Genomic DNA, 14,431 nt, shown 5'->3' with positions numbered 1-14,431 from the left:
GGGTGACAGCCGGACTGTGTCACCCCTCTCAGTGTTGCCTCGACGTCTCGCGCATGCACTGTTGTGGTTTTGTTTGAATATCGTGCATTTAGTGAACCTAGGCTTTGCAGATTAGAATGGCACCCTCAGTGACTTGTCAATTTTGCCCGCGCCATCCTGGTCGTGCAGATATGTGCCGACCGAGATGGCACCCCCTTAGACGTGGCACCCGGGCGGACCGCCCCTCCGCCCCTTACGCCGCTACTGTACTGAAGACTTAGGAAAATGAAGGAATCTTCATAGTCAAATCGTCAAAGGTCTGTCTTTCGATCGATCGAATAATTTTGGAAGGTGTAATGACACCTTAAGCCACAAGTAGAAATACATTTTATGGTCAAGTTTCTAATTTCTGACTATTATAAAATACGTTATCACGTATTAATGCATTGAATTCATTCATGCATTATTTCATTCCCCTCTGTGTTCGGTTAAATAACTTAACAACATTGATAACCATGAATATACAGAATTTTCCCATAAAATGTTGTGCTGATAACTTTCTGTATACATTTTCACCATAAGTGGCCATTTCACCATTCATTGAGATGAGATCACAGAATCTATGTAAAGATAACATTGGCGTTGAAAACCCCTTACCTAAGATTTACTTATTGGTTTTAAATAGTGCCGGTATGATGGTGTGGATATCATTGTTCGAGCTACTCTATCAAGCATTTAATAATGAAAATACTGGTTTGACTTGTAAGAATTTATTTAGGCGTTGTATTTCAGTTTATTCATGAAAAATAATTTGATGAGTAACAAAATGTTAACTGTGTATCGCGTCGATCAAAAGTTGATACACCCTCGTATTCCTGTGAATCTCATATATGCTATGACTTCCATCTTTTCTTTCACGCAGTATACCTAAGCTTCGACAGTCAAACAGAAAATCTGTGTGCTCCTTCCAATATTTGCATGATCTTTTAAAACAGATACAAAATCATTATCCAGTATAATTCACTGTCATTTGTTTGTTCCTAGAAATGTCCCTCATCTGACATCGTTTTCTTTTGTCTAGAACTTAAAACGTTTGAGGAAAATGGAAAGATCTTTTTAGTCTGAGCTGTTTTTATAACTCAAGGCAGATTAGTGCATAAGTCAGTCTACTCCACTACACAGAAAAACATCTATTGTGTGTGTATTACCTTTAAGGTATCTTAATTGGTAATCTGTGGTACTACTTGCGAGGCATCTAATAATTAAGAATTTATTTATAGAAAATATTTGTAATCCTAAAAAAAACTCGTGGAAAGTCGTGGTGGCCTAGTGGGTAAAGAACCAACCTCTCGAGTATGAGGGTGTGGGTTCGATTCCAGGTCAGGCAAGTACCAATGCAACTTTTCTAAGTGTGTACGTATTTTCGTCGCTTCCGCGGACAAGTGCCACAGAACCGCACGGAGTGACATAGTGCGTAGTGGAGTGTTACTAACATAGATTTAAGTTTTTTATATACTAACAATGTTGTATAATATATTATGTATGTTAGTCTTTAAGGTATATATCTATGGGCCTATGCAGCCTGAAAATAAAGAGATTTGATTTTGATTTGATTTGATTTGATTTTCTAAGTACATATATCTTAGACACCAATGGCTGATAAAAAAGGTGAAGGAAAACATCTTGAGGAAACCTGGACCATAAAGTCTGAAATTACCAACCCGCATTGAGCAAGCGTGGTGATTAATGCTCAATCCTTCTCCGTGTGAGAGGAGGCCTGTGCCCAGCAGTGGGACGATAAAAAGGCTGTAACAATAACAGTAAAAACAACTCAATTTTTCTCAGCATAGAAATAGATAATCATTGGGATATTATATGCTAGTATATGTATTATATAGATATATGTTTATATATATGTATGTATATAATTATATATATTTTTTTTTAATCTTTTGTATGTTATATATTTGTAATAATATTTATGTACCTACTTACGTCTATTTTAGTATTCTATTAAAATGTTAATCTCTAGTTGTCTTATACATGTCTTTCTAAGTAAGTAATGCACCTACCATGTTATCTCTGCATCACCTTAAGGTTGACTGGAGAGAATGCCCATGGCATTAAGTCCGCCTTTGTAATTGTAAGATTGCATAAAGTTAAATAAATAAATAAATAGGTTCTGTGACCAAAAATAAATTAAATTTTGGTGCAGTAATTGACAACAACAGTATCTACCCGATATCCGGCAAGTTACATAAAATTAAAGCAAGCTAAACGTAGGCCAACAGAACTTATTTTTTATCTAAATCGATGCAATGTTGCCATTGCGCAGCGCTGCAGTTCTCACGCACGCCCCGAAAACTAGAACGGGGTAGGGTTGCCAACACTGTATTAAGAACTCAGATTTATATTGAAAGACATACTTTGATCTTCAAATAACTTCCCGATTCTAAAGTAAAGATTTCTAGTAACCTTTTTGTGGGATATATCAAATGTGCTGCTCTCTGTGGGTGCCGCGTGGAGGGAGTGTCAGACTCTTAATTACTGACCAAATCACACCATGTTCCTTCTTTTAAAATTATGATTCCGTAATTCAGATATTAGTTGGTTAGTAAGGGTACGATCGATCTTTTTATCGATTACGCTATATTGGAGTCACTAGTCTTCTGGCCGATAGTGGTTACTATTGGTTTAGAGCACCAGTGTCAGCTCAACTTAATCTTCTTATCAGTCGACAAAGCCAACTTTCGCAGTTTAACCACGAAAGCGTAACAGACAAACAAAACATATTTGCTTATATATTATTCATTGAAAACAATGGAGGCAGTTGACCTCAATGCAGACAGACTCTTCTTTATATTCCTCGTCAATAAAATTATTTTATGACGAGAGTAATTTGCAAGAATATATGCACTTTCTCCCACATACGGATGTGTGATGCGCTGTTTTTGATCGACACTTATTTTGTACTGCGGGTTTGTCTGCTTAGAATTTTTTAATTTATTTAAATCTTGGCATATCGTCGTTATTGGTTTTAATATAAACTACGTCACAATATAAGCAGTATAATTAAATTAAGCTTTTATTCTTAAGCATCGTCAGAAAAATAGCTATATCTTTTTTTATACATATCTGTTAGGTATCAAGTCAAATAATATAATATTATATATCTTTTATGTATCTGATATTTTTAGGTGCACTTTTATTTAAAAAGGACAATACCCTTGCTCATTTTTTTTTAATTTAAGGACATGTATTCTTATTTTGACTCTGGATCAAAACAACTCGATTAATCTATACCGAATACATAAACGTATAGATCGATTTTCGAATCAGTTGTTTCCAATTCGATTACATTCGTCAATCGACACAAATTCAGGCCACGTCCTGTACAACGATATCTCGAAAACACTATATTAGTATTCCGAGTATACACGAAACTGAAAGTTACAATTTTAAGCGAAAGTACGGCTAAGTGAAACTTTACTTGGACGTTAAGTTACATTTGTTTATCGATAAAACGTGTCGATTCGATTACTGCTCGGTAATACGGTATCGAATAATTAAGTTAGTGATGTTAAAACTTCATTTAATGGAGATTAAATTGTAACGTTACTTTTGAGATGTTACAAGTTGTTTTGTGGAGTCAAATCAAATCATTTATTTCATGTAGGCCTTTACAAATGAACGTCAAAATTATAAATAAGTTTGCTTCTAGTTGCCCATTCCAAAAGTAGCTTCCTATGGAGAAGAACGGGCAAGAAACTCCATGGTTACTCTTTTTAAAAACATAATAGGTGTTACAATTTGTATGTATTGATACATACGAGTAAATGTGCCTTCCGGTATTATGAATATTGCAGTTACAATATTATCATAGTAGGCAGCTACTCAATATTACTTTTCTGTTCTAAACTTGGCTATCCTTCACCTCTTCTTGTAGTCAAAATCCTTACCTACTAATATTATAAATGCAAAAGTAACTCCGTCCATCTATAACGTCAAAACTACTGACCTCTTTTATATTTTTAGTGATAATCTAGAGCCCGAGAAAGGATATAGGCTACTTTTTATCAGGGTGCGGAAAGATGCTTTTCATAATATCGATCCGCGAGGAACAACTAGTACCTAGCTAGGAACTAAAGTTGTTTAACCACTAGTTATCGCACATCATATAAAACATAATATAACTATTACATCAAACCATTGAACTCTCTCGTGTGACATAATGATACTAATGACCGTCATTATAAATCTAGGTACATGTTAGACTAGCCGTTCTCACGCGGTTTCACCCGTGCCCCTTTTTAACTACTGCCCGTACCGGGACAAAATATACCCTATATTACTAGGGAAGAGCGTAGCTTTCCAACAGTGTAAGAATTTTTCAAATCGGTTGGGTATTTTCGGAGCCTTTATGGTACAAACAAACAAAATATTCCTCTTTTATTATGTTGGTATAGATATATGAGTCATAATGTTACGTGTATCTATGCAAAACACGTTCGGAACTTTGTGCTAATAACATAGTGTAATGGCCTTTCTTGTTACTAAAACTATTAGTAACATAATGGCAATGGCGGACTACATAACATAGACTTTAGTGTAGTTTCTCACTGTTATGTTTTAATCCGAGTGGACCAGAGATGGGCTATGTTTTAGGACCTATATGGTTTGACGGAGTTCTGAGGGTGAGTGCAGTGCACTATATCTATATGATGTCTATATGTATATTTTTGGTTGTCTAAAGTCTAAAGGTTCCGAACCGATTTGAAAATCCAAGTAACAAAGGCTATATTTTATCTGTAGCTATAAGGGTAGTAATGTCCACGGGAAACGGGTGCACCCGGTAGAAAACGGATAGTCAAACATAAGAAAATTATGATTTTTGACCCCAAACGCGAATGAAACCAGAGTTAACAGATTTTGTTTTAAAAGAAAGCTTCAAACATTCTTTCTCCTTTTACAACAATTAGTTAATTTATCAAGCTCTTATTTGGTTCCAAAAAGTAAACCCCATAAATATTATACAACAGTCTTTTGTCCGAGTGTCCTACTGACATACAGACTGACTGAACAGTTATGTTATATTCATTAATTCATTAGCATGGTGCCTTCGTTTTCAGACAAAGGACCAACGGTAGGTGGTCACGGTTCGACAGTTCGTACAGGACTTGCGATGTTTTGGAAGGTTTTAAGACATTTTAAGAACAATTATTGTTGGTATTAGTAAGTTTAATAGTGCAGTTTAATTGAGATCGCGAATCATCTCATCTACGTACAATTTTCCCACAGAAATCTACTTAATTATTATTAAGATCGTTGTAACTATGTTGGCGTCGCTTTCTAGTCCAACCTGATAGAGCTGAAAACCAATATTACCCAACCCAATACCCCTTTTGGTAAGACTGATTTTCAGACTTTTTGGCTTTTCTGGCTTCCCGTAACGATTACCTAAGATGTTCATGACAGCCTGGAACTACAGTTTATCGTGCTTTGCGAAATAGTCCTATTTTTTGTAATAGCCTCCAATAAGGTTTTACGGGTTTTACCATGGAGATCAAAATAGCCTTTCCTTATTCCATGGGTTTTACCAACTTCAGCATCATACCTATACTCAATAGGTTCCCATCTAAGCCTGTCAGAGTAATAAACTAACCCTTTCTCTTTTACACAGTTTCCGTGGCACAATGGTACCGCAGAAGTGCGCGGAGAAAGCACGCAACAATAGCATGCGAGGTGACATATCGAAACCAATCTGTAACGTGGAATACAAGTGGAATGGAGTCGCGCATACCACTTTTAATTGTAAAAATATTGAATTCGTAACTTTTGAATTAACCCATTTACAATTTTCTACCAGTGCAGATGTAGGTAGGTACCTAGTGTGTCTGTAATAAAGAGCTTGTGAATAGAGGAAAACGATATTTTTTAAGAAATATAATATAGTTCAAACTTGAGACCGCTAACAGATAAATGAAGAGTAACAATATTAACGTAATTCAAACTTGAGAAGACAACCGAAATAATTTAAATTAGAACATCTCTTAGAATGTCATGTCGAAAGAATTAGGTAATGAAAAAATAGTAACCAGTAAATCTAAAAGTCCTCGTGTCACCCAGGTAACTGCATTTTGGAGGTCCGATAGATAGTCGTTCCATACCCAACAAACAAGCTACTCTTATAAAATTATATGTTTAAGGTCTAATTTCTTATAGTTGCTTTAAAATGGCTTTCATTATGTCAATGTTCCTTATAATGGCACAATATAAGAAGATTTGGCTAATATTACCTTTACTCTTATAATTTGGTTGGGTTGACCATAACAAGTCCAAATTACATGATTATAATAAGGATTGAAAATGTGTTATTCTCATAAGCGCATTTACAATGCTTTTAAGCCTTATAATATTCAAAACCCTATAAAAGCTTTTCATTTGGCTAACTGTTCTTATAATAGTAATGCATAAGCTAACTATGATACTTTTAAACTCATAGGAGAATTTCATAAGATGTCTACCCAACAAACAATATTCTGCATTTTATATGGTCTTTACAAGAATGAACGCAATCCATAATCACTTACATAGTCATTAAATACTTATACTTATAGTCATAAACCCGATACCAACAAATCACTTGAAGGTTCCGTCAATGATTTTATGGAAGATGACAATGAAGTACAGGAAGTCAAGAAGAATATAACGGTGGTGGTAGTGAAGAAGACATAAATTTTCAACTAAATTTGAGTTGAATAAGATGGTTATCGGTGGTGATGTCAAAACTGGGCAGTAGAAAATTATATTTCACAATGGCTTTGAGTGATCTATTAAAAATATTACAATCTATTTATTAAAATATCTATTTATTTACACTTTTTTTTTAATTAGCCTATGCTGTCCCACTGCATACACTTACCTAGTAATAATTATTTTTCATTGCTAGGTATTGAAATTTTTTATTACTATTGAGAAATGTGTAATAAAATTATGGATAACAATATTCACATTCACCTTCAATAAAGATCATAAATGAAATACTCTTTACAATTTTGACAAAACAAGAAAGTGAAAAATTTTCTTCGTACGATAAAATGTGTCAAATTCCATGGCCATCTCTTGTTTTGGACAGTGAGATCTTCTCCGTAAATACGACCATTGTGATAATACCTAAAATGTAATATAGCTAATATTAATACAGCTACGGAATGATGAAAGGAACCCTAACGGTAGATAAAATGGCGATAGCAGATGGAATAAATGTTGCCATTACAGAGCTTATAATCTTATAGATTTCTAATAGACGTTGTGAGAATGATATTACCCTTGTAAAAGCGTTATAAAAAACATGTCTTAATAATTATTCACATTTTTATGTCAAAACTACTCAAATTCAAGGGCGCGTTGATATAATTACACTTTTTGTACCACATTTTATCATACGTTTGAATTCCCACACAGTTTTCTCAATAAACAAACACAATATACTCTCGGATTCAGGTACACTAAAAAAAAAGAAATTAATCATGGTTCTTGTTTTCTTTAAAATACTCGTTGACGCTGCCAAACTGTGAAAAATCACTCAACAAAACACTTGCTGCAGAATCTCAAACACTGATTTTAAGGCGAATAGCTTTAAAATAGAATTTGTCTTGCCGCTATAAGTTTTACTCCCTTGTTGCTCGCCATTATAAAACATGTATAAGGTTGGTTGGCTTTTTAAGAGCAAATCCTTTTGCTTTTATTAGTTTGACTCCCTTATCGCTTGCTATAATAAAGTACATATAAGAAAAAGAAGCTGACAATAAAGCAAATATAAGGGGGGTTTGAGGTTATTGTTCTTGTAATTTGTGCCCAAACGCACCCTTATTAGCGTTAATACGGCTCTTACAAGAAATTTATTTTTGGCATTTTTAGCTACTATGAGAGGATTTTTTGTTTGTTGGGTAATAACTGTCTCCTTGAAAACTGACATCTGTGCGCCCCGTTTAGTCAAAAGATTGGCCCCAACATTATTAAACAAAATATTAAAACTGATAGCTACTAGGTACTCAATATATGAATTCTAAAAAAATAATTTGCCCAGAATTTTCGCCACAGTGATGAATAAAAAAAAATATCGCACCAATAACGACTGCATGATATTCTCTGTTGATCTGTTCCGATCTACGGAGCGGCGACCGAAGCGGAACTGTTGCCTCATAGCGAACACATTTTCACTATTCCGCTCAATTCTATCGCTATGCCTATTATTTGTTGTAAGTAACATAGTAAATCAGTAATAGGATATTTTTGGGGTTTTCTATGAGTTTTCACTCGTGCTATCTACATATAGAAAGTGCTGAAAATACTATCTAACCAGGCTAGAAGTTTTAATCTTGTTTTAAACAATTTCTTCTACCTTCTCTTTGAACTTTATGAAGACGACGTTATAATAGTGGCACTTAACCAATGCTGCATATTATTTTTCTGCTTCTGATTATGTACCTAGGTTCTACTCTGCTAATGAGCCAAAATACCACATCAAAGTTAAGTACATTATCCTATTGAAAATTGTACATAACCATAAGAACCTAAATTAAAAACCCAGCCTGAAACAACATAGCAACGACGCCTAACATCATAATTTTAAACACGTTCGCTACGCTCCGTTCTACGCTGCACGCTTCAAACGGCCAACTGCGGCACAAAACATTATTATCGACTGCGGTGAGAATACACGCGGCACGCCGGGAGGCGCGGTGAGGCCTGAGGTGCGAGGGACGAAGCCGCGTCGCCCGCGCATGCTCGCTCCACCGCATACCGTTGCGACGCCGTCACCGTCGAACGTCGCGTAGCTCACGCTATACATTATTCATGATGAACAAACAATTCGAAGACGCGTTGATAGAACAAGTAAAGAAATATCCGATCCTGTATCGCAGTAAAGTCAACAATGGCAAATACATGTTCAAAAAGTACGACTGTTGGATCAAAATTGGCGCGGAACTCAACAGAGCACGTAAGTACAAGTACCTACCTACTGGTTTTACTAATTCATTTTAAAATCTGTTTCTATAACAATTAGATATTCTTAAGTTTATTTTTCAATTAATAATCTACTTTTGTGAAGATTTTGTAATGTTATTTACCGTCAAAGCGCTTACGTTCGTAGCTGCGCTGTCAACAAGTTATCATGACGCTTGACTCCCGACAGCCAATCAGAGCCGAGTATTTGTAATGCAGCTTGGAACGGGGAACCACGTGACGCACGGTTCAGGTAGCAATTGGATTGCAGCTGTCAAACTATTATCGCCACTGTGTGCATAGAAATAGAATCTAAAATTCTCTATCACAACTTGCATGCGATCATTGCTCTGCGTGTGGCGGCTGTGTAAGTTGATTTCAGATTCTATTTTAATACACACAAAGTTGGTAATAGCTTGATAGCTGAAAACGCTGTACGTTGCGAGTTACAATTCGTCATATCTGTGACGATTTTTGACGAGTTTTTTTTTAATGCGTAGTGAAAACCAAATGAATGATTGTTTTGATGAATAACAGGGATTTTATTAGGAAACCTACCTTATAAATCTATCCTTTATACATTGTATAATACCCTATTTATCTTAGTTTAGCTGCACGATAAGGTAGAGTGTACACAAGCAGTTATTGCTACTGTTCACTAAATCCATAAATAAGTACCTTTCTATAGGTCCTGCACCCATTACCTACTTAATTAAATTAAGTTCTTGTTTTACCTATGTTTTACATATTTCACATTTTATTACATACCTAGGTATTTTTTAATACACACTTAAGTACTTAGATTACATAATTATGTACATTAATAATGTACTTGCATAAATTGATTCATTCAATTGCATTAGGAAAGTACGTAAATATGTACTTACCTACTTGTTATTGTGTTATGTATGTCGTTTTTTATTGTTGATCATCGGTGGGGAGTCCTACATTGTTTTTGCGTGATAAGAAATGGGTTAGAAATGTTTCCAATATCAAGTGATCTAGTAATTCAGTATGATGCAAATGAATTCATTTACTACTAGCCGGTTTCCCGCGGTTTCACTCGCGTCCCGTTGGAACTACTGCCCGTACCGGGATAAAATATAGCCTATCACCCGGGGATAGTGTAGCTTCCCAACAGTGAAAGAATTTTTCAAATCATTCATTACAACATCAAACAAAAAAAAAACCTGTAATTAATCTAAAAAAATAAGCTACTACAATTTGTGATTTTTTGCCAATCAATATTAAACCTTACCTGTGCTATAAATATAAAAAAATGCAGTAATGAAAGGTGACAGATTTTAGATGATACCTTGATGCGAGGGCGACTGTACTTATCTATTTACTGCTTTTGTTTCAGCCGAGGAATGCAAATCAAAATTCCGTAACATACGAGACAACTACATAAAAAACAGAAAGAAAAAGATAAATGGCGGACAACAGTCAGTTTCAAAATATGACGACGAAAGACTCAACTTCTTATCAGAGACTTTCGAAGAAGAAAGAAACGCCGATGACACGCCAAAAGATAACTTTATTGTGTACGAAGTAACTAATGATAATATTAAAGAAGAATATGATTCTTCTGAAGAAGTACCTTTAGCAGAATCTCCTTTATACTTGGCACTGCAAACGACGAAGTTAGCATAGAACCGCCTGATCCTATAAATTATGATCCAAGTCATTTAGTTCAACAGAGTGTGACTGTGCAAGACCAGACTTTGACAGTACCGGAGATTGAGGTAGCCCCAAGAAGAGTAATGAAGAGAAAGAGAGATTCTATTATAGATGAGTTGAGGAGAGATAGAGAAGAAAGGAACTGTATATTGCAGCAGTTAGTGAATAAAGCTACTGGGGTTGGACAGACACCGACTCATGCGTTCTTTGCGTGCATGGCAGACATTGTTTGTCAGTTCCCGCCAGACAAAATAGCAGAATTACGGAATAAGGTCTGTATGATGGTCAGTAATGCTGAGGTCTCTCTTTGAAGGATAAAAGTAAGCCTGGTTCATAGAAGATACATTTTCGAAGTTAAGAAATTTTGCAAAATATGAGTACGGAAAGGTGGCCTTTGAAATTAATAAAGATTCTAAAAATATTAAACTAAGTATAAATATAGTTATGTCTAATTGACAAAACGTATTTATAAAGACTATTTAGCTTTTAATTTTGATTTTTTGGAGAATTTATAAAAAAATAAAGTAAATGAAGCTTATCGTTTGTTTTTTATTTGTATTGCCTTATTTTCCACGTGAGAAGATTGCTTATGTTTCTTCTTATTTTCACACATTTGCATTGCATAGATAGAGGATAGAGGTGACCTCAATATGATATGATAAACTTACTTATTTAGGGAACTTGTTTTACTTATTTGCTGGTATATTCAAACTACAAAAAAGTCAAAATAGGTATACGAACTCTGAAATAAATTACTATCCGATTTCCCGCGATTTCATCCGCGTCCCATGAGTGAGAGCCACTGCCCGTAAAGGGATAAAATATAGCCTACGCCTAAATATACTCGGTAACAGTGTAACTTTTCAGCAGTGAAAGAATTTTGAAATCGATTCAGTAATTTAGGAGCCTTTAGGGTCCGAAGTTTGTACCAAACCAATAAACAAAAAAATGTTTCCTCTTTATTACATTAGCAGATGAGGAAAAAAATTGTAAACTAATGAAACCAACCTCTAACCAATGAAACGAAACACCATCTTTACATAGTAACAACACTAGAAAAACTTACTCTAAAAGCCCCATTACAGGATACTATGTGCCCAATCCCACGATAACACAGAAATGTATGTAATAGACCACGTTTTTAATGCCAAACATTATTATCATTTTAATTGAAATGAAAGTAAAATCCGTAGCTAAAACAAACACCTGACACAGTTTGGGAAAATAGTTTTTACAATTCCGAATTGCAATAGCGTAGTGATGTTGTGGTGTCGATAGAACTTTTTGTCGATAGTTGCTTTGTTACTTGTTTACTTGCGTAGAGTAGTGGGTACTTCTCTAGGATCTATTAATGTACTTTAGGTTGCTATCGTTTTATGTAAAGCCACTTATCTGATTAAATTATAAAGTCGTTTAATAAATTAGCACTTAATTTTCAGGTTTATAAATTGATGAAAAATACTATTTAAATGAACTATGAATTTACTTTACTCTCATACATATTTTATCAAAATATCATCATCATCAGCCTATCGCAGTCCACTGCTGGACATAGGCCTCTTCAAGTGCACGCCACTGAGATCTAAAATCCAAATATGAAAAATCAAAAATAAAAATGACCTAGTGTTTGAACTCTACTTCTAAAAATACCATTAAATACATCTGTGTCAATATTAATTTTAATTCCAATCACAGTTTATCAAAACTAAAATCCCAAAAAAAAAAATGCGCAACGAAATTATATCGATAGAGTGCCAACACTTCTAACACTTTGTTCTGTATCTGTTGCACTAATCCGCGCAGTCGCATGCCGCGAAACCACGCGAACTGCCGCTCACCGCCACGCGGTAAACACCGTTATAACACGACACTACTTTATATAAAAATCTTAAATAAAAACTCCACAACAAATAGGCTGTAAGCATGAAACTTCCTTTGCCCTAAATCACAACTGTCATTCACGCGCGGGAAAATAAAAAACATGGCGGACTTTTTTATAAATAATTTAAAGTTTATTTTTTGAATAAAATGTGAATTTTTGAAATATTTATTTAGTGTATTTATGTAAATATGGTGATTTATTGGAGGAAAGTGATTTTGGCTGCAGCCTTGTCATCTATTTTGGATGTTAGCAGCGAACAATTTGGAAATGATGTAAGTGAACTTTTTTTGTTTTTTTTTTTTCATTGCAGAAGAAAGCATTAGATAGTGCCCCTTTAATAATTATTTTAGATAGATGTTGCCTGTTTAAAATAACAAAAAAACCCTAGTTAAGTATATTTTTGTACTTTTTTTCTTATTTGGTATTTTGGTTCCTATTCGTTTTGTTATTTACGTGTGAAAATAAACAAATCATAAAACTAGATCTAACCTAAACAATGTTAAATACCGGTTTACAATTATAAACAACTGTAGACTTTTCTTTTACTAGCATTTGTTTACTATTTGCAACTAACCTGTTTGAATGCGTGGCTTCACAACTATGATCGAAGATAAGAGTATAAATGCTCTGATAAATTTATTTATTTATTTATTTATTTATTTATTTATTTATTTATTTATTTATTTATTTATTTATTTATTTATTTATTTATTTATTTATTTATTTATTTATTTATTTATTTATTTATTTATTTATTTATTTATTTCATATAGGTTCTTCACAGCTGACAATCTTAATACATAATTTATAAACATAACAATACGCCAATTAAGAAGTACACAGTAATAATTTTAGTTGAGAGTAAACAAGCTGAAATATACCTAGATTAGAGTAGCTTATACAAAAACCGATCGATAAACGATTATATATAATACTACATTTTATGATTTACGTGTATGTGTGTGTGTGTGTGTGTGTGTGTTCATGCGTATGGGTGTATATGTATATATTTGATAGGTTTGTAATCAATTGTGATCCGTATTGGTTATTTTAGTATAAGAGGTTGAGGGTTGAAAGGGAATTTCTTTTTTCATTTAAATTAACTTATTATGGCACTACTTATTCTGGGACAAAGATTCTAGTATAAGTTTTCTGTACGATGAACGAGATGTGTTAAAAGGATCTAGTGAAGAGAACTTGCTGTTGTATATGGCTGGAATGCGGTTGAAGGGGGACATTTTATAGTAATTTGTTCTAAATAGAGCATAGAAAACAGCTGGAAATATTCTAGTAAATATTCTAAATAGAGCATAGAAAACAGCTGGAAATAGGCAAATCAAATGCACACGAATATAATTTTAATTATAAGTACAAATATAAGTAGTTTTGTTGGTATATAATATATAGTGTGTACCTACATACATATTTAATTCTGAATAAATTACCGGCTAATATGTCGAAAAAAATAAGATTGAGGAAGAATCTGAAATTAAATTTTAAATTTCGGTGCATAATGTTTATAATATTGTATCTAACTTATATAAGTTATCGTTATTTCTATATGTATGTTCTAAATTGTAGGTTAATTTAATTCATACCTCCTATAGCATTTTTTCCTTGTTTGTATAAATTCGCTAATCTCGAGACCTACAACTGATCCAATTAGCAATAATTTAAATTATTGAGGAAAGCTTCAGGATAGCTGCTTTTTATCCAGGTGTGCGAAATCAATCTCTCGGGAGCAGCCTAAACTCCTTCTCGAAGATTTTTTTTCAACTTTTTATATACCAAATTATAACAGTCAAAAGCAAATACAGTTTTGTTGAATCACTATTACGTTCGATGAGACAACTCTGTTTATTTACATAAAACTTTCGTAAA

At 33.9% G+C, this 14,431-nt stretch overlaps 2 protein-coding genes across 2 annotated transcripts in view; both read left to right on the top strand.

The window, feature by feature from the left end:
* The first annotated feature begins 8,763 nt into the window (after positions 1 to 8,763).
* On the top strand, positions 8,764 to 11,197 carry LOC110376212 (uncharacterized). Its single transcript, XM_021334616.3, has 2 exons — positions 8,764 to 8,983; positions 10,352 to 11,197. The coding sequence occupies exons 1-2, from the start codon at positions 8,839 to 8,841 to the stop codon at positions 10,639 to 10,641; spliced, it is 435 nt and encodes a 144-aa protein (XP_021190291.3). The 5' UTR covers positions 8,764 to 8,838; the 3' UTR covers positions 10,642 to 11,197.
* A 1,279-nt stretch (positions 11,198 to 12,476) lies between these two features.
* The window catches only part of LOC110376221 (A disintegrin and metalloproteinase with thrombospondin motifs 16), a 47,708-nt gene continuing 45,753 nt past the window's right edge, over positions 12,477 to 14,431 (top strand). The window contains 1 exon segment of the mRNA XM_064038212.1: positions 12,477 to 12,822. Within this exon segment, the coding sequence (XP_063894282.1) occupies positions 12,739 to 12,822 (84 nt within the window). The 5' untranslated portion in view covers positions 12,477 to 12,738.

Source organism: Helicoverpa armigera, chromosome 15, assembly GCF_030705265.1.
Source record: "Helicoverpa armigera isolate CAAS_96S chromosome 15, ASM3070526v1, whole genome shotgun sequence".
Classification (NCBI taxonomy): Eukaryota; Metazoa; Arthropoda; class Insecta; order Lepidoptera; family Noctuidae; genus Helicoverpa; species Helicoverpa armigera.
This window is presented reverse-complemented; position numbering and strand designations above follow the sequence as displayed.